General features: G+C 53.3%; 1 protein-coding gene across 1 annotated transcript in view; it reads left to right on the top strand.

Annotated features, from left to right (window-relative positions):
* The first annotated feature begins 581 nt into the window (after positions 1–581).
* AKNA (AT-hook transcription factor) overlaps positions 582–20282 on the top strand; it is a 38592-nt gene continuing 18891 nt past the window's right edge. The window contains exons 1-9 of the mRNA XM_069476712.1: positions 582–1372; positions 1583–1966; positions 4848–5914; positions 7727–7801; positions 13710–13866; positions 14582–14736; positions 17260–17319; positions 19247–19374; positions 19882–20089. Of these exons, the coding sequence (XP_069332813.1) occupies positions 1696–1966; positions 4848–5914; positions 7727–7801; positions 13710–13866; positions 14582–14736; positions 17260–17319; positions 19247–19374; positions 19882–20089 (2121 nt within the window). The 5' untranslated portion in view covers positions 582–1372; positions 1583–1695. The remainder of the gene's footprint in view (positions 1373–1582; positions 1967–4847; positions 5915–7726; positions 7802–13709; positions 13867–14581; positions 14737–17259; positions 17320–19246; positions 19375–19881; positions 20090–20282) is intronic.

Genomic DNA, 20282 nt, shown 5'->3' with positions numbered 1-20282 from the left:
CTGGGCCTGCTCTGCGTCAGCTTTGTGTTTCCTGGGCCTGGCACAGTGCTTGGCACAGAGGAAGTGCTTGGGGGAATAGCAGGAGGCAGTGAAAGGAGATGAGAGGGAGAAGGAAAAGCAGGAAAGGAGGAGAGAATAGAAGGAAGGCGCAGGAAGGGGACGCCCTTCTCCACCGTCCTGCCCCTGCCCGCCCTGCCCCTGCCACAGCCGCCTGAGGTCCCTGTGCAGTCAGCTCCCCCGTCCTGGCTCGTTCTCCCAGAGCAGCCAGAGGGAGACTTCTAAGCCACCCATGATGGGGCTCTCCATGCCCGGGAGGCACGTCCAACTCCTGGACGGGCCCTGAGAGGCCCTCCTGGGTCCGGCCCACCCCTGCCCTCCCCCACTCCCTGCTGGCAATGTCACCCACCCCTGTGTCTGTACCACAGCCACTGGGAGACCACTTCCATGTCCAGGAAAGTCCCTGGCAGATTCGCTCCTCCAGCCCCCAGGTCCCCTGGCCTGGAATGCTTTTTTTTTTTTTTTAATTGAGGTAAAATTCAGATAATAACATAAAGATAACCGTTTTTAAGGTGAGCAATTCAGTGGCATTTAGTATATTTACAATGTTGCGTAATGACCGCCGCTATGTCATTGCAAAACACTCTCATCACTGCAAAAGGAAACCCTGTACCATTCAGCAGTCACTGCCCACTGTCCTCTCCCCAGCCCCGGGAAGTGCCAATCCGCTTCTCTCTGCGGATTTACCTGGTTGGACGTTTCATATCCCTGGTACCATGCTGTTAACGTACGTGGCCTTTTGTGTCTGGCATCTCTCATTGAGCATGTTTTTGAGGTTCACCCACGTTATAGCACATGTACGGGCTTCATTCCTTTTTTTTCCTTCATTTCTTTTTACGGCTGAATAATATCACATTATATGAAGATAGCACAAATTGTTTATCCATTCATTCATTGATGGACATTTGGGTTGTTTCCTCCTTGGGCTATGTGAGCAGCCATTCTGAACCTGTGTGGACACGTATGTGTTTGAGCGCCTGTTTTCAATTATTTGGGGCACTGGAATGTTCTGCTCACCGTTCCCCTCTTCTCGATCTGAATTCTTATGGAGGGAGGTCAGGGAAGGTTCCCGGAGGAAGTGGCTTCTAAACTGGGACTGTCCTGACTTCTCCATCACGTCTCACCTGGATTTGTAGTTGCTGGTTGTCTGTCTGCTTCCTCCTGGGCTACTGGCTCTGCCGCGAGCAGGGCCTGTGCCCTGTGCCCTGTGCCCGTGCAGGGAGCCCCCGCCGGGTGCGCAGTAACAGGAGCCGGCACTCACCCAACACCTGGTGGTCGGTGTGCTGCCCGCTGAGCTCCTCATCCTGTGTCTCAGGTAGTTTATAAATCCCTGGAGAAAGAGAGGAATTATTATCCCAGTTTTACTGGCGAAGAAAAGGAAAGCAAAGTGACTTGCCCAGTGTCACACAGCTGTGGGGGATGGAGCTGGGCTGTCTGATTGCAGACTTCCTGCTGGTGACTTCTTGTTCTGAATAAAGGAGGGGACTTGAGGATTAATGTTACCCCTTCATTGTGTCCCTGACAGGCCACAGGCAGGATGGCTGGTGCTGAACGGAGCCGGAGGTGACTCTGGGGCCCCCGGCGGCAGCTCTGTCTCCCAAAGATGAAGTGGCCCAGGTGAAGCCCAGGCCATGCCCGATGGCCAGCTCGGGGACTGAGATCCACTGGGCTGACCCGGGCCTGGGGAAGGGGCCCCGACGGCGGCGCTGGGCCTGGGTGGAGGAGAAGGATGCAGATAGAAGTGGCGTGCAAGGCTGGGGGGAAGAGGGGACTTTTCCCAATGCCACCAGCCCCGAGCTCCTGGAGGACTTCCGCTTCGCCCAGCAGTGCCTGCTGCTCCCGGAGTGGGACCCAGACCTGCAGCCTGAAGGACATCAGGACCCCGAGTCAGGGGAGTCTTCTGGAGAAGGTGAGACTGATCCCCCGCCCGCTTAGGGGTGTCCCGTCCCCCAAACACCCCACCTGCTGGCAGGGGGAGGGAAGTACAGGGAGCTTTGCACTTTCTAATTAAATTCTACAAAATCTATAATTTAAAATTTTAAAATACTTAAAGCATAAGTGATACTGTTCATTGCAGAAAATCAGAAAATATAATAAAAAAATAGATAAAATTAAAAATTACTTCTCATCCCACCCTATCCCCAGATAAGCACTCTATTGCTTATGTATGGGTATGCAAATGTGATATGAATATGGAACAGCGTTCTACCTACTCCATTGGAACCTGCTTTTTCTAGTTAACTTAATAGATATGAACATTTTCCCAGCTCATCAGATCTTCTCGTACATGTCATGCCTGATGCCTGCAGAGAATTTCACGGTGTGGTTATCCTGCAGTTTGTTGGGCCAATCTCCTTCCGCTGGGCATTTTAATAGTTTCTAGTTATTTCTATTATAAATAATGCAGAGATGAATGTCATTTATACATTTTTGCACACTTTACTTGATAATATCTTTGGTAATTGGAATTACTTGGTCCAGGGGTTATGCCCATTCGTAAGACTTTTTAAAATCCCAATTAGCAATAGGAATGTTCGCATTTTTTGTTTGTTTGTTTTCTGCAATAACTATTCTCTTTGCATGGAGACCAGCTTGGACTAAATTCCTAGTTTTGCTTGGCAAGTTCTTTCTTTCTAAATCTTGGTTTCCCCATCTGTGAAATGGGAGCAATAATATCATTGAGAATAGTAAAATCTTGATACATGGTAGCTATTGTACTTTGATTGGGAATGAGATGCCCCAGTTTTAGGATCCTGTGGCTCTTGCAGGCCCCATGCGGAGGGTGGAGAAGCCAGCAGGCTGTGGGGGTTCCAATCCCCACAGTTTCACATGCCTGATTTGCCTACAGTGGGGTTTGCCTACTGCTGCCCGTCCGGAGCCGTTTCTGTGCTCTCCACCAGGAGTGGTGACTGAGATGCACGGGGTTGACAGGGCAGAGGCATCTCTTCCTGGGGTCATGTGGTAACCCCTGCTGTGATGTAACCCCCCCCTTACTGTGTGCCAGGCACAGGGCTAGGCCCAGTCCTCTCTCGTTCCCTCCCACCGCCCTCAGCCAGGTAGGAGGGTCTAGCCTCAGGTTTGAAGAAGGACTGCCAGAGAGGTCAGCAACTTGCCCACAGCCCCAGTGAGGGGTCAGAGGAGCCGGGATCGAACCCAGGGCTCCCTGGCTTCAGACCCCATGCTCTTTACCCCAGCGGCAGAAGCAAACTCACCTGCGTGGCTGGAGCCTGGGTTTGAAGATCCAGGACTGCTCTGAACCACTGTGTGATTTCTGGCAAGTTACTTAACCTCTCTGGGCTTCGTATGTGTGCTATAGACCTAGGTGGTTAAGGGATGTGGAGATGTCAGGCTAGGAGAAGGAACACCGAGGAGTGATGCGAGGGTTATGACAAAGGTGCACGTGCCCAGGGCAAAGTCCATGCTTGGTGGTACATCAGCTGTGTCTCATCAAACCTTGGATCTATCCCAAAGGCCAACTCAGGGACTTAGAAGAGAGCAGGTGCTCCATCAACATTTACTGCATGGATGATGGATGGGAGGATGGATGGATGGATGGATGGGAGGACGATGGGCAGGTGAGTGGGTGGGTAGGTGGACAGGTGGTTGAAAGGAAGGATGGTTGGATGGATGGGTGGGTGATGGCTAAATGTTTCTCGAGTGACTGCTGTGTAATAATTACAACAACTATGCATTTCCTGGGAGCTTTACATAGTTTATATTACCCCCTCGTTCCCTCTCCTCTTTCCTTCTTTCTGTTCAGGCAACAAATAATATTGGGTACCAATTCTGCAAATGCAACAGTGAACAAAACCAGAGAGGGTCCCTGCCCTTATGGAACTTGCAGTGTAGTGGAGGAGGCAAATATGAATGAAATAATCACATAAATAAATGGGTAACTGCCACTGTGATGAGAAGTACAAAGCAGAGGTAGCCAGTCACAGGAGAGCCTATGAAAGGGAGACTTTGACCAAAGTCAGAGAGACCTAAGACCTCCCTGATGAGGGAAAGGTTGAGCTAATGCCTGAAGGACAGATAGGAGCTGACAGGCAGAGGGAGGGAGAGAGCACCCAGCAGAGGAGTTGAGCACAGTCACGGTCCCCGTGGGGGTCCTGGAGCAGTGGGACCATGAGCCTCAACCACCCTAGTGGCAGCCTGGACTCCCCAGGTGTATGTGGCCCAGCTGGAGCAGCAGGGACACCTGAGGGGGCCCTGGAGGGAGATGGATCGGGAGAGCTGATGGGACCAGAGTGGCAGGGACTGTGGGACCACAGTGAAGGTTCCACTTTTGTCCTGGGAACAACAGGAAGACTCGGATGAGTTTTCAGATGGGGGATGAGGGTGAGGACCAAGGAGATGATGAGGTGGCGGCCGCAGTGGTCCAGGCGGGAGAGGACATGGTGTGAGCACAGGTGGTGGTAATGGGCTTCAGGGCAGCAGGTGAGCTTGCGGGCTCTGTAGGAGGCAACATGGCAGGACCAGGTGACAGACTGGGTTGGGGCCTTCGGGAGGAGAGATGGCAAAGATGCCTTCCAGACTTCTGGCTCATGCAGCTTCTGCTGAGCTGAGACACCTGGAGGGACCCCTGGGTTTGGGGTTTGAGTCTGAAGGACTTCTGAGACAAGCAGAGGAGGTGTCACACAAGCACTTGGCTGTATGGGGGGCTCACTGGGCTTCCTGCTCTCCCCTCTGATGAGCAGATGAAAGCCAGAGAGTTGAAGTGACTTGGGGTGACATTACACGGTGAGTGGAGACCTGGCATATGCTAAGCAGTGAGGGACCTGTCTTTCCAGAGATTGAAGCAGAGGATGTGGACAGCCCAGAAAGTTCCAGCTTGCCTCTCAACTGGCTCCCCCAGCAGGACCAGCACTTGGACATGACTGAAGAGGAGCCAGATGGAGTCCTCGAAAGTCCTGAGGTTGAGGACGCTGGAGAGAGCTCCCCAGCGATGGGCTATGAGGGTGCTGTCAGCTCAGAGGGCAATGGGAACACCAGCCCTGTGGCCCTGGGGCAGGAGCAGGCCAGAGGCTGGGTGGCCTCCGGTAAACAAGCCAGTGGAGACAAACCTTCAGAACATTCTGAGGTCAACCCGTTCGTTGGACTCAGCCCAGCAAGGTCCTGGAGCAGTGAGACTGTGAGCCTTGACCACCCTAGTGACAGCCTGGACTCCACCTGGGAAGGAGAGACCAATGTCCCTCAGCCCACTGCCCTGGCAGAAACCTTGCCACAGAGCCCCAGCCACCACCTCCTAAACCCAGAAGACAGAACTGCAGGCTGTGTTGCTTGGGCAACCCCCACGGAATTCCAGGACCCCTCAACGCCCCCAGCCCAGAACCCCCAGCATGCCACTGATAGATGGAGGAAAGGAACTGCCAGCCTCTCCTGCTCTCAGCCTGAGGACCAAAGCTGGAAGCAGACGAAGACGTCACCTAAGCCGCTCCCCTCCCGATTCACCGGCTCCATCAGCCCCTTGAATCCTCGGCCTAGGCCAGCCCGGCAGGGCAGACCAGCACCCACGCAGGGAGCCACTCTGGCTGGCCGCTCCTCTTCTGATGCCCCCAAGTACGGCCGGGGACGGCTGAACTACCCACTCCCTGATTTCTCCAAGGTGGGGCCCCGGGTGAGGTTCCCCAAAGATGAAAGCTACCGCCCCCCCAAGTCCCGGAGCCACAACAGGCAGCCTCAGGGCCCTGCCAGGCCCCTCATCTTCAAGTCACCGGCCGAGATTGTGCAGGAGGTGCTGCTGAGCAGCGGAGAAGCATCCCTGGAGAAGGACCTGCCTCCTGCCCACCCTGTCACCAGGGTACCCCAAGAGTTTCAGACACCCGAACAAGCCACTGAGCTGGTTCATCAGCTCCAGGTAAGCGGGACTTGTGTCTGTGGGTCTGTCACCAAGGCATCCGTTGGCCTGGGATGGAGGTCTGTTGAGTGGGGGAGGCCTTGGGGCTGGCCCAGGAACCTCCTGCTGGTGGAAGGGGAGGTACCGGAGCCGTGAGATAGACTCAGGCGCACTGCTCAAAAGAGCAGTGATCGTATTCATGTTTCAAGGATGATGTTTGTTTTCAGCTTTTGCTATGAAAAAATTCAAACATATGCAAGAGAGAAAATAGCACAATGAACCCCCATGCACCCACCACCCAGCACCCACAGTTAGCAGCTCCTGATGGCTCCTGACGGACTTCCCCTGCTCACCCCCACTGGGTTATTTTGAAGCAAGATTTCAGGCATCCAGTCATTTTGCCAAAAATACTTGAGTGTGTACATGTCTAATGATAAAGACCTTATTTGAAACATAACCACGATACCATTATCATACCTAAATGTTAATGCCCGTCCTTAATATCATCAAATACCGAGCCAGCGTTCAAACCCCTCTGTCTCCCAAATGGCTTGCTCGCTTGGGTTGGTTCGAGCCAGAATCCGAGCGCAGCTCTAGCACTGCATGCGGCCGGTTGTGCCTTGTAAGCCTCTACTCCCTTTTTGTTTTTACTTTCGCTTTGCTTGCGTTTCTTTTTTCAAATCTCTTCTACTCTGTCTTTTCTGTCTCTTACTTCTTCCTTACACTTTAGTTGTTGAGAAAATCAGTCTGCCCCGTAGAGTAGCCCACGTTCTGGACTTGGCCGACGACGTGCGCTGTGGTGTCTCTTCGTGCGTCCCGTCGCCCTCTCTTTGTCCCGGATATTGGTAGGTCTAGGGGCTTTCTCGATTGGAAGCATCTGTTTATGGACTGTCTCCCCTCTAGACTGTGAGCTCCGCGGGGCCGTGGGGTTTGGCCAGGGCACGTCATGGGTGGCCTGTGTGCTGCTTCAGGGGACACTTTGTGATGTTAGCAGCCCCCCCCATCCCCCACCCCCGCCCCACCACCGTGATCATTGCCTTGACCCTGTCTTTCCTGCATTTGGGGTGACAAAATGGTAGTGTTCTAATACTGTCGCTCCTTCCGCATGAATGGCTGGAAGTCTAAGAAGTAAAAATTTCCCTCATCAGCTATTTGATGGCCAAGTTCTCGTCTGTACGGGAAAGACGAGAGAGGTGTTCAGTTCTGTCCTCGTTTCAGAACAGTGAGTCAGCTCCCTCCCATCCTTCATAAGTGATCAGTGACATTTGCTTTTGCTTTTTCTCTGTAATGACTTCTTGTACTGAAGCTCTTTGGGTGCGTGTAAGGCAAGTGACTCTGAGTTGGTGGAACTGTGATTTTTGAGTCTTCTATTTTTCTACCATGGGACGCTTGGGGGGTTCACTCAATCAGCCATTAAAAATACTTGTTAAGCACATACTGCTTAAGACTGGCAATGGAGCCGTGGGGAAGACGGACACGGGTCTGACCCCGCAGAGCCAGCAGAGGGGCAGGGGATTTGGACGAGTGAAGCAGTGGCTGCTCTCTGTGATGGGGCCATGCATCCGAGTAAACCAGCCAGAGGCCCCCCTTCCAGACTCGTCGTCGGGGGCAGATGACTTGTCCTGCTGCCTCTGACGCTCCAGAATTCGGGCGTGGGGGTCTGTATCGCACGCCAGCCTGGAGATTGCTCTGCTCAGCTCACACCACTAGACGCTTACACTCCAAGGAAGCCAGCAGCCCCCATGGAGGGGGGTGTTGCCTGCCAGGGTCTCACAGCAAGGAGAGCTGTGCTGTGTGCCCGGCGTGTGACGGCGTTGCTCTCCTTTCCTGCAGGAAGACTACCACAAGCTCCTCACCAAGTACGCAGAGGCCGAGAACACCATCGACCAGCTGCGCCTGGGGGCCAAGGTACCAGGCTGGGGTGGGCTGGAGGCGTGGGGCTGGGTCCCCCCAGCACATGACACTTTCCCATAGTCCTAGGGAACAGCTACTGCCTCCTGCATCCGTGGAGGCCCTGGAGACGGTGGAACCCCAGTCCTCATTCTTCCCCAAGGTCCCTCTGTGACCTTGGGCAGCAACCCCGCCCTCCCTGGGCTGTCGCCTTTACTGCTGAGGAGCTTTGATACCCTCGCATGCTGGGATCCTCAGGGCCCAGGAGTTTCCCCAGAAGTTCTCTGCTTCTAGCTGGGCTCTGGAGTAAGCTCCCCTGGGTTCGACTCCTGATCTCATCACCAACCAGCTGTGTCACCTTGAAGACATTACTCAGGCTCTCTGAGCCTCCAGGGAGTGGCACAGAACTTCTGCTCAGCCCTGGTGCTTGTTTTCTGGCCTGATTCTTCCCAGATCACACCTCTGCCTTTCTCCTTCCCCTCTGTCTCGCCCACAGGCTCCCCCCTCACCTGGATGCCAGCGTGAGGCAGGGGGAGCATGAAGGGTGCGCTCCCCACCCCAGGGAGCCTCTGCAGTGCTGCCCAGCCCCCACCCTGTCCTGGGAGGAGGCTGTGAGTTCTGCACTTGGGACCTTCCTCTTTTCTGGGGTGAGGGAGGAAGTGGGCCTGCGGTGGCCCCTCATGGCTTCCTGCTTCTCCCAGCCCCCCTGTTGCCCCATCAGGCTGCAGTGGAGGAGGGGGTGGGAACTGAGGCGCAGAGATGCAGACACCCGACCCGCCTGCACCCCCTTAGTGCTCCAGGACCCCTCCCCCGCCACAGCTGCTGCTCTCAGCTCTAGAGGCGCTTCCGGGGCCCGTGGGTGGAGGCAGCCATGGTGAGAAGCGGAAGGGGGCCTGTTCTAGAACCAGGAGTCCTGCATCCCCACACCTGTTCCCCAGCACGGGCAGAGCCCACTCCCCTGGCCTCACTGGCCACATCTGTAAAATGGGGCTGATCAGCCCTCCCTCCCGGATGCCAGCGGGGCTCTTTCCGACTCTCCCAACCACTGAGCCAGATCCGGGGATGCAAGGGACAGAGAGTCGGGGAGGGACAGAGGGGCCTGGTGGGTCACCCTCTCTGAGGAAGCCACATTCTCATGGCCACAGACTCCTAGAAGGTCCGAGGAGAAAGGAACTGGTCATCAGGCCCAAACCCTTCAGCTTCCCCATTTTAGTCCGGGAACCCGGGGCCCCGGTTGGGGTAGAGGCAGCCAAAGGTCACGGGGTGGGCAGGGGTGGAGGCCGGGAGCGTCCTGGCCCTCCCTCCTTCCCTGCCCTCCTCCTGCCCGCATTTACGGGTGCGAGTCAGTGTATGGGAAGCACTTACCTGGCACTTGGCAGGCACTTCATGAGAGTTAGGGAATGTTATTATTACAAGGTGTTTACTGTCTGTCATATGCCAGGCACAGTGACAGCCACGGGCAGGGAGGACACGTGGGAGGGCAGCCGTGGCACCTCCTCTCATGGTGCTCCCCAACCCAGTAGGACTCAGGCCCTTCACCCTTGTGCGGGCACCCTGGCCTGGCCAGCGGCCCAGACCCCTGGGGCGTGTGTATGTGTGTGTGTGTGTGTGTGTGTGTGTGTGTTCGCGCGCGCGCATGTGTGTGCATCCCAGGAGGGAAGGTGGGTGGTTCAGGACAGTTCACTCCCACTTTCTGGAGAAAGGACTGCTCGGCCTGAGGGCTGTCCTCACGGGAAGGGTGAGCACAGTTCGGCTGGACTCTGCCCTCGCCCCCCAATCTCGCGGCTGCCCTGGGGAGCTGTATCGGGCAGTCTTGCCGTCCCAGTGTGCAGAGGACACAAGCCACACAGCCGGGAGGGGACTGGCGCAGGTCCCACGGGGCCTGAGGGGAGTTGGGATTGCAGCGGCTGGGCTTCCTTACTCTGTCCAGGGCTCTGTGCTCTCTACCCCCAAGGCTTAGGAGACCCCAGGACAGCACCCTGCTCAGAGCATGCCTCAGCAAGCCCAGTTCACAGAGGTGTCCCTGCCCTGCAACTGAGCAGTGGACGTGACCTCCAGGACTTCTGAGCCCCTTCGCTCTGCTCAGAGCCCACAGGGGAGGGCTGGACCCACCCAGGAGGGGGCCAGGCTGGGGACGTTGTCCTGGACACCTGGGCCAGGCCCAGTGGGTAAGTGGGCAGCAGTGGCTGGGGACCCACAGAAGGAGACTGACATCCGCTGGGCAGCAAAAGGTGCCAGTCCCAGGCTAAGGGTCATCTCATTTGAGCCTCTCCACACGCAGAAACCGAGGCTCAGCCAGTTTCTAATATTGTTGCTTCACATCCCGCAGCTGGTGCAAGAGGCAGAGTTGGGACTTAAACCCCCGTCTGCCTGATTCCAGAGGAGGTGTTCTTTTCTCCCTTGCCTGGGCCATCTCCCTGACTCCCCCACTCCCCGCTTCTCGTGGCTCAGGCCCTGGCCCGGGGGTGTGGGAGAGGCATAGGGATAAGGCAGATTAATGGTGATTTTAGTCATAAGACAGTAATAAGCTGTCCTAAGTATTAATAATTTGCATTGGGGAAGCTGAGGCACAGAGAGGGTAAGTAACTTGCCCAAGATCACTCAGCACGTAGGTGCCAGAGCAGGGGTTTGAACCCAGCAACCTGGCTCTGAAGCCCACTGTTTACACCACACTCTCTATCAGGAATAGGCTAAATAGCTGTAGAATCTGCAGCGAGGGTGGCTGACCGGGGAGTCCCAGGGCCTGGCCTGGGACCACCAGTGGATCTGGGGCCTGGGGTGGGGGCAGGGAGCCAGTACTGGCCAGGAGTCACTGGTGGGCTCTGTCCTGCGCGCTGGCCTGTGGCCAGAGTTTATGGTGATCTCACTGCATTTGCTGCCATGTTGGCACCTCCCCTGTCCCCTCCCCCACATGCCAGCTGCAGGGACATGTGGAAGAGCTGAGGTGACCAGAAATTACCCCAGAAAGAATTGGGGGATAACATAAAGCTACCTTTTTTGGTGTGTTCTGATGGCCACTGGTTGGTCCAGAAGCCCCTGGTGGGGTTGGGGTGAGGGTGGTCCCTGTGCCCAGAGGAGGTGGGCACACTCCTGCTCTCTCTCTCCACCCTCCCCTCCTGCCCCATTCACAAGGCCCATTAGCATTTTAAAGGCTATTGAGAAATCCATCTGCGCAGAGAATATTCATTTGTTTAACCCGATCTTTCCCAAACTGCCAGTCCACCCTTACAGAATCCTGACTGAGGCTTCACAGAGAGCCGCCGAGGGGCTGATCTGGTCTTGGGGAGTGCTCAGGGACACCCTGGCTTAAAAGCGGTGCCCTAGCTTTCTGGGGTGGGTCTGGCTGTGTGCAGGGAGACAGGTCCTGGGAGGGACAGGCCTGAGCAGCCAGCAGGTGCCACACCCCCACCCCCACTCCCCGCTTCTCGTGGCTTCGTGGGTGTCTGCACAGGCCTGTGGCTTCTCTGCTTCTAGCTCCTCTTTGCTCCCCAAACAAAGGGGACTCCTGGATTCCCCAGGCAGGAGACATGTCAGAGGGCTGGGCCTCCCCTGGGATTGGGGTCACCTCAGGAGGAGAGGTGCTGATGGCAGGCCCCCACAGGCGGCTCTGAGCAGATGGCAGAGGGGATTATGAAAATCCAGCTTTGTTTTCATCTAGGGAGGCTGGGCCTGAGAGAGGGGGAGGCAGCAGGGCCAAGCCACACTTGGAGTCGATTTCTCGGCCGCAGCCAGGACCTGGAGAGCAGCTTAAGCAGGGAGGCCCCTCCACCAGGCCCACCCCACACGGCCCACTCCCGACCTTGGGGCAGCAGCAGGCAGTTAAGGATAACCCACCCGAAGTCACAATGAGCAGGAGCCAGAGAGGTGGGAGTGCAGCTTTTCCACGGACCTGCCTCCATGGTGGCTGTGTGATGATGGTGGTGGTGAGGATGGTGATGGTGATGATGTTGATGGTGAGGATGGTGAGGATGGTGATGGTGAAGATGGTGATGGTGATGGTGAGGATGGTTATGGTGGTGATGGTGATGGTGAGGATGGTGATGGTGAGGATGGTGATGGTGAGGATGGTGATGGTGGTGATGGTGATGGTGAGGATGGTGATGGTGAAGATGGTGATGGTGAGGATGGTTATGGTGGTGATGGTGATGGTGAGGATGGTGATGGTGAGGATGGTGATGGTGATGGTGAGGATGGTGATGGTGAGGATGGTGATGGTGAGGATGGTGAGGATGGTGATGGTGAGGATGGTGGTGGTGATGATGGTGATGGTGAGGATGGTGATGGTGAGGATGATGATGGTGATGATGGTGATGGTGAGGATGGTGATGGTGAGGATGATGATGGTGAGGATGGTGATGGTGATGGTGAGGATGGTGATGGTGAGGATGGTTATGGTGGTGATGGTGATGGTGAGGATAGTGATGGTGAAGATGGTGATGGTGAGGATGATGATGGTGAGGATGGTGATGGTGAGGATGGTGATGGTGAGGATGATGATGGTGAGGATGGTGATGGTGATGGTGAGGATGGTGATGGTGAGGATGGTGATGGTGAGGATGGTGATGGTGAGGATGGTGATGGTGAGGATGGTGATGATGATGGTGAGGATGGTGATGGTGAGGATGGTGAAGATGGTGATGGTGAGGATGGTGATGGTGAGGATAGTGATGGTGAAGATGGTGATGGTGAGGATGGTGATGGTGAGGATGGTGATGGTGGGGATGATGATGGTGAGGATGGTGATGGTGATGGTGGTGATGGTGATGGTGAGGATGGTGATGGTGAGGATGGTGATGGTGATGGTGGTGATGGTGATGGTGGTGATGGTGATGGTGAGGATGGTGGTAGTGAGGATGGTGAGGATGGTTATGGTGGTGATGGTGATGGTGAGGATGGTGATGGTGAAGATGGTGATGAATGCAAGGGTGGTGGCTGCTGTTTACTGAGCACTTACTTTGTGCACAGAGAGGTTAATTAAGTCAACTAGGACTCAGAGGTGTGCAGTGATAGAGCCTGAATATGAACCTGGGCTCTGACCGCAGAGCCCACACGCTAAGCCAGAGTTGGCAAACTTTTTCTGTAAAGGGCCAGATTGTGAATGTTTTCAACTCTGTGGACCAGACAGTCTCTTGCAACTACTCAACTCTGCTGCTGGAGTGTGGAAGCAGCTATAGCTAATACGTAAATAAAGAGGCATGGCCATGTTCAATAAAACCCTATTTACAAAAACAGACCATAGTTCTCCAAACTCTGCTCTAAATCACCATATGGTACATGGCTTCCCTCTGTGTTTGAGCTTCAGACGGTCTTCCTCGGTCATCAGCCTGACTCCAGACTGCTGTCTCACACACTGGGCTGTTTGCCTTACTAAATCCACCCTCCAATGATGGAGGTCTGCTACCAATACAGATCCGTTTGTCCACGTGACGGTTCACTCATTCATTCAAACAGCCATTAGTTGCCATCATTATCAATATAATCCTAGTTGTTATTGCAAATATTTATATTTGTTGTTAAGAAATAATTATGTTCTATATTATACAGTGTATTGATTATCATAATTATGTTATAACAAGTATTATTAATAAAAATCATTTTCAGTAGTGGAAAACCATTGGCTTTGGGGCTATGTAGAGCAGTGTCCTAATCCTGGTCCAAGGACTTATCAGCTGGAGATTTTGAGTAAATGACTTAACCTCTCTGAGTCTCTGAGAGATGATGGGCCTGCCAGGGTCCCGTCAGGGAAACTGAAAGAGCACGTGAACCCTTCAGCCAGTGTTTGGCCCCTCAAGGGCTCCCCGGGCAGGTTGTGTTTATTACTACAGGGCACGTCTGCTGAGCGGCTAAATGAAGCAGCGAACGAAGACGAGGCCTTCGGGCAGGTTGGCCCCACCTGAAGCTCCGCCGGTGCCCTCCTCTTCCACAGGTGAACCTGTACTCGGACCCGCCCCGGCCCAGCCACAGCATCCATGCAGGAACGGTGCCCCGGGGGACCAAGGTCTTGTCCTTCACCATCCCACAGCCCCGCTCAGCGGAGCGGTGGCCCGGCCCCGCCGAAGACCCCCAGGCCTCTGAGGCCTCAGGTGAGTTGGGGGAGGAGCGTGCCTGGGGGGGTTGCTTCTGCCTGTGATCCTGCTTCTGGGGGGAACTTGGTTTGTCTGGGGATGGCACCGGCTTCAGGCCGGGGAGGGAGGCAAGTGGGCCCTTTGACTGGAAAAGGTCAAACAGTTGTGGCAAGTGTCCAGTGGGGGAAGCCCTGGCTCTGTCACTTGGCATGTCAGTGATCTTCGGTGAGTTGCATGACAGAGAACACTGTCCTTGGGGAGGCCACTTCGGGGCCAGGCCCTCCACTAAGCTGTGACACAGGTGACCTCAGTTCATCCCCACCTCCACCTGGGGAGGTTCGCACCGTTGTTACCCAGTGGCAGTTAAGGAGACCAAGGCTCGGGGAGGTGAGGACATGCCAAAGGTCACACAGCTACGAAGGGCAAGGGGGAAGGGCCGGGCTTTGAACCCTCACCTTCCCGAGTTCGAGCACACGCTAGTGGCTGGGAACCCCAAGGCCTGGCGTGGCTCTACTCCTTCCAGCTGTGTGATCCGGGCCAGAACCAGACCGCGTTCTCCCCTGTAAATGGCGGGCGGTACTCTGCCCAGCCCGCTTCCTCTGCCAGTGAGGATGGCACACGAGGTGACCGGGCTGTACCTCGATGACGGGGGTGGTGATGTTGAGGTTCAGCTTGTCCTTCAGCCCCTGGAAGGGCTGTTCTTGGCCCAGGTTTCAGTGGCTGTGTATTCCAGGGTGGCCAGCCGCTCGAGGAGACCTGAGCCCCTCCTCGCCCACCTGCATGCCCACCCCAGGGTGGCTCTCGGAGAACCAAGGCAATGCCAAGGACCAGCCCTCAGCGGAACAGGCCCAGCTGCTGGCCTCTCAGGCCAGCCGGTTCCTGGCCAAGGTGAGCGGAATCCTAGCTTTGCTCTGGAGAGACTTAACCCACCTGGAGAGAGCAGAGCCTCTGCCTGCTTGGGCGGGTGGCTCTCTGAGAGACTCACTTGTCAATCCCCTGCCTCTGCACCGAGTCATCTTAGCTGTCTCAAAAACAGGAGCCTTTCACCTGATTTTAGAGGCCACAGGCTCCAGCCTCCTCCTTGTTATCCAGTACTAGGTTTAACCCCACCCCCTTTTGGCATCACATCAAAATCCCTCCAGTGGTGCTTGAAATGGTCTCCTGGTGGGCTCACAGGAGACTCTCAGCTCTTTCAGGATTCCGGAAGGGTAACAGACCCTCCACTCTACCTCCAGGATAAATCACCCCACTTTCTTTAGTTCATTTTATTAGAGAAATCCGTTCTCAGTTACCTCTCAAAGGGCCTTTATATTTTCATCAAACAGTCCAAGTAACCACGAATTGTTTGCAGGTCTATTTATAACTATACATTTGGCTTTGTTCCAAAAGTGCTTTAAAGCGGCTTATGAAAATGTATACATTTTAACCGCATTCTGAAAACGGAAGTGAGGAAACTGAAACAGAGGGGAAGTAAGGGTAGAAAAAATAAATTAACTTGGGGTGAAGTAAGTAAACAAAATGTGCTGTTGGACCCTGAGCTCTTTACCGAGTCATATGTTTAGCTTTGAGCTTCCTAGTTGCTGATGCAAAAAGGGAAATGCAATAGTTACATGTACCACCATGTCCATAAAACAAATTCCTTCAGAGAAACACCACCATTCTTCTATTTTTGTTAACAGCTTTATTGAAACATAATTCACATATCTTACAATCCACTCATTTAAATTATACGCTCGAGTGGTTTTTAGTATGTTCGCATTTCATGCAACCATCACCACAATCAGGCTTTAGAATGTTTTCATTGCTCAATAAGAAACCCCATCTCTATTAAGCAATCACTCCCCATTCCCTCCTCCCCCAGCCTCAGGCAGCTGTTCAGCTGCTTTCTGTCTCTATGGGCTTGCTTTTTCCGGGCATTTCATATAAATAGATTCATACAATATTTGCCCTTTTCTGTCTGACTTCTTTCACTTACCATGGTGTTTTCAAGGCTCACCCATGTTGGAGTAGCATGCACAAGTAATTTATTTCTTTTTATCTCCATCACTCATGGTCCTGTAACTAGAGAGACATTCTCTTCTTTGTCCATAAAATAAAGCAAAAGCAAGTCATCGCGTGCAGCAGGGGCTGGGGTACCAGCTGAGCCCTAATGATGAGAGCTGTGCCATCCAATATGGGAGTCACTGGCCCTACGTGGGCATTGAGAGCTTGACACGGGTCATTCCAAACTGAAATGTCCCATGAGTGTAAAACATACCAGATTTCCAAGACTCCGTATGAAAAGAGTATAATATCTCTCCCTAGTAATTTTTTATATTATTACATGTTGAAATGATATTTGGTATTAAATAAAATATATTGTTAAAATTGATTTCACTTGTTTCTTTTTACACTTTTAATGTGGCTAGCAAAAAATTATAAATTGAATGTGTAGTTCATACTACAGTTCTATTTAATGTATTATAATTATATAAATTTCTATATTATATTTCAACACTGATCTAGAGCTTTTCTAAAAAATGAATCCCAAATCATCCCTGTCTTTTTTTCCTAATTAAAAATTTTTTTTGAAATTTAATAGATGCACATGGTAAAGACTGTCTTACAGTGCAAAGGGCCTATTCAGTGAAAAATAAGTCTTTTTCTCCCTCCCATGCAAAATGTTCAATGCACAGACATGTATTTATAGAAATGGTTGCATAAGTATGTAAATTATATTGTACCTTGAGTTTTTTACTATCCTACATTTGGATATGTATTTTTGGGTAGGCAATGAATTCACATTGTTCAAAGGATACAAAGAACATATAGTAAGAAATCTCCCTCCCGTTCCTCTCCACCAGCCACTCAGTTCTCCTCCCCTGACATAATTAATATTTTAGTTTCTTGAATCCTTCTAGAGATAGTTTATCATATATAAACATATATTTCCTTTTTTTATTCTCCATATATTTTATGCAGATGGTAGCATAATAAACATTGCTCTGTACTTTGATTTGACACTGAAAAATAGGTCTGAGAGGCATTTATGCCTCAGAACATACACATGTGCCTTCGTCTTGTTGCTGGCTGCATACTATTCCACGGATAGGCATTTGGGCTATTTCCAGTTACCCCTGCCCTCCATCCACGCTGCAGTAAATATCCTGGCTCATAGGTCTTCACGCACATGAGTGAGTGAGTTTTGTTGTCGATAAATTCCTGCAGGTTCCACCTTGATTTTTCCCAAGGCTGCCATGGGTGAGGCCGGTGGTGGAGTTTCTATTTCCAGCACCCGCCTCTCGTGCTTGGCAGAACCCACACATCCTGCGGCCAGACCCAGCTCCTCCTGTACGGTGTGAATGTGGCTGAGTGTGGGAGACTGGAGGACTCAATTAATAGAGCACATTTCCTTCCCGTCCCCATGTCCAGGTGGAGTCCTTTGAAAGGCTGTTGCGGGCAGGACGGCTCACGGCCCGGGACCAACTCAAGGTACGATCCAGTTCAGGAGATGCCCATGAGCTGCGAGACAGCCACTGTCTCCAATGGATGAGTCTCTGAAGCCTCTTTTGCTGCCAGATGGACCTGAGAATCCCAGACATAGTGTCTCCTTTTACAGCAAACAGCTCTGGCTTAGCCTCCCATGATGACAACTATTATGTCACAATAGTCACCACTTATTAAGCAATGATGGTGGTGTGTCGGGTCCTGTATTAAACCCTTAGGATACGCTATTTTATTTTATCATCATCAAAACCCTGTAAGGCAGTTGCAGTCATCACCCCTATTTAAACAGGACTGAACCAAAGCCCAGAGAGGAGACTCGAAGGCCACCCAGCTAGTAGGCAGCTGAGCCTGGAGCCAGGTCTGTCTGTCTCCCAATCCAGGGTCATCGTCACTGTCCTGCACTGCTTCCCACCCATTGTCCTGCTTCTCGGCAGCCAGAAAAGGGCCTTTCCTTTTTTTTTTCTTAAATCTCCTTTGATTTTTTTTTTTAGTTATAAAAGTAGTTGCCAAAAGTTTGGATACTAGGGTAAAAAAAAAAGATGAAGAGACTCTTAACAGAACTCTTATTGGCTTATTTCCTTTTGGACTTCAGAGTTTTAGGCAACTCCAGTCAAGTCGTATACAGGATTTAGATTCCTGCTGCGTCAGCCAGGGGCCCAGTAAGGAGCAGGTGAACTCTCAAGGCTGGAGTGTCGGGATCAGAGGAGGGGACCGTCAGCACAGGTGTGGCAGCAGCGGAGATTCAATGAGGCCCCATCCCTGGTTCCCACTCCCAGCTCCCCAGCTCCTCCCACTGGGCAGCCAGCAGGCAGGGAGCCCGCCGAGCCTGGAGCACAGAGCAGGGAGGAGCTGAGGACCGATCTACAGGGGCAAAGGCAGCAGCCTAGTTTGTACAAACATGTCATGGCACACGTATTGTCCTATGTGATTATAGAGATGCCACGTCCATTTTCCAATTACAAAATGTGTGATATGCACCGTATGATATCCTCAAGTGGATGCGCAAGGACCGTGGAAATGAAAACCCTTCTGTTTCTTCCCCTCTGTCCTAATCCTCCCATATTCAGGGAGGCGGAGAGCAGTCGGAAGGTCAGGCGTGACCGGGGGCTGGATTCTCAGTTGTCCTTGGCCTCCATCTGTCCTCAGAGCTGAGTGGGTTGGCGATGACAGTAATACAGGGATGATGGTGCCACCTGCTGCAGTTTGGGCCATGTCTTAACTGTGATCGTGTTTGCCGTGGGCGCCTAGCGGAAGTGTAAGGACCAGGAGCTCTGGGGCCAGCGGACCTGGGTTCACATCTTGGCTCTACAACTCGCTCACTCTGTGACCTTCACCAACTTCAATAACTCCTCTGTGCCTCAGTTTCATCCTTTTTAAATGAAGACGATAACTTACCCCTCTCATTATGGTTACGTTGAAGATTAAGTGAGTAAGTGCAAAGCGCTTTAGCACAGAGCCTCAGTGCTCCGCAAATGCTAGTCGTGGTTCTCGATTGCGTGATGTGACGACAGCATCCTCTGTAGGATCTGGGGAAAGAGTGTCTGATTTTCGGAAGCCCACAGTTTTGCACATCAAGAATGAGGATCCAGAGTCTCTCAAGTGCTAGGTCCTGATGGGGACATAGTGATAGTATACTTGATGCTGTGACTGTTGTGGTACATTGGGGTCCTGGTAAGTCTACCCAGGAAGGGCTGGTGCTCTCTGGTGCCAAGGCTCTGAGTTGTGCCCCTCCTGTGCCAGTCTGACGGCAGAGAGCTCGGCCGCGGCAGGCAGCCTCCAGAGGTTCCCAGCCCCGGCCTCTGTCTCCCGTGAGTCCCGTGGCCTCCCGCAAGCTGTCTCATCCGCTGTGTCTGCAGAGACAGGGCCCGCAGGCGCTGAGCACTCAGGTCTTCCTGGCCCGGTCTGCTTTCAGGGTTTCCAGCGGCTAAAGGCTGCCCACGCGGCCCTAGAGGAGCAGTACCTGAAGGCCTGCCGGGAGCAGCACCCCGCCCAGCAGCCCAGCAGCTCCAAGGGGACACCTGGGACATTTGATCCCAGCAGGTACGTGCAGGGGAGGGAGGCCCAGAAGGACAGATGGGACAGACCCGTGGCTTCCCTCTGTCTCCAGGAGGGAGACACTTTGTCTTCATAATTTGTACACAAGGGGAACAGAGAGAAATCCTGTCCCAATTAGCAACACATCCAAATGGTGGAATACTTGAAAGCTGAGATTTATGTCCCTTTGGGTGCACTGCCATGAGAAGGGACCTTGGAGATAAGAGCTGAAACCCCTTGTTGGACAATGGGGAAACTGAGGCCAGAGGGGCGTGGGATTTACTGAAGGTCCCACAGCCTGTGGATGGCAGAGGGGACTCAGGCTGAGGCCTCCTAATTCCCAGTGGAGCCTTCTATCACCTTGTTTATTTGGGTTCTTATCATCTAAATGATGACATTAAGTGGACCATAAATGGGCGTTCCCCGGGGCCTTTGCTCTGATATGTGGCCTCCTGGGCCTCCCTGCTGTGACTGCCGTCCTGGGCTCCTGGTGCTGACGTTTCTCCGTTCCAGGGAGCTGGAGGCAGATATATACCATCTGGGAATCTGCCTGGAAGAGCTGAAGGACCACATGGACCAGACCCAGCAGGAGCCTGAGCCGTCCTGGTCAGACCCAGCCCCGGACGGCAGCCCAGCCGCGCCCTTCGCCCACCAGCCAACACATCCGCCTGCTCCTTCAGAACAAGCCCCCACGCCAGCCGTCAAGACCCTCTACCCCAAGGTACCTCTTTGCTCAACTGTATCGGGCTGTTCCTCCATACATTCATTTCTTCATTAACTCATTTCTTCACTACTTATTTGTGAAGTATGTACCATATGCCAGGACCGTGACACACGGGGCGGGGGGGGCAGGGTTCAGTGGGGTGGGGGAGGCAGGGAGGACAGCCTCTACCCTCGTGGGGTTTTCTGTGTAG

Source organism: Eulemur rufifrons, chromosome 7 (assembly GCF_041146395.1).
Source record: "Eulemur rufifrons isolate Redbay chromosome 7, OSU_ERuf_1, whole genome shotgun sequence".
NCBI classification, from domain to species: Eukaryota; Metazoa; Chordata; class Mammalia; order Primates; family Lemuridae; genus Eulemur; species Eulemur rufifrons.
Note: the sequence above shows the minus strand (reverse complement) of the source record. Positions and strands in the feature narration are given on the sequence as shown.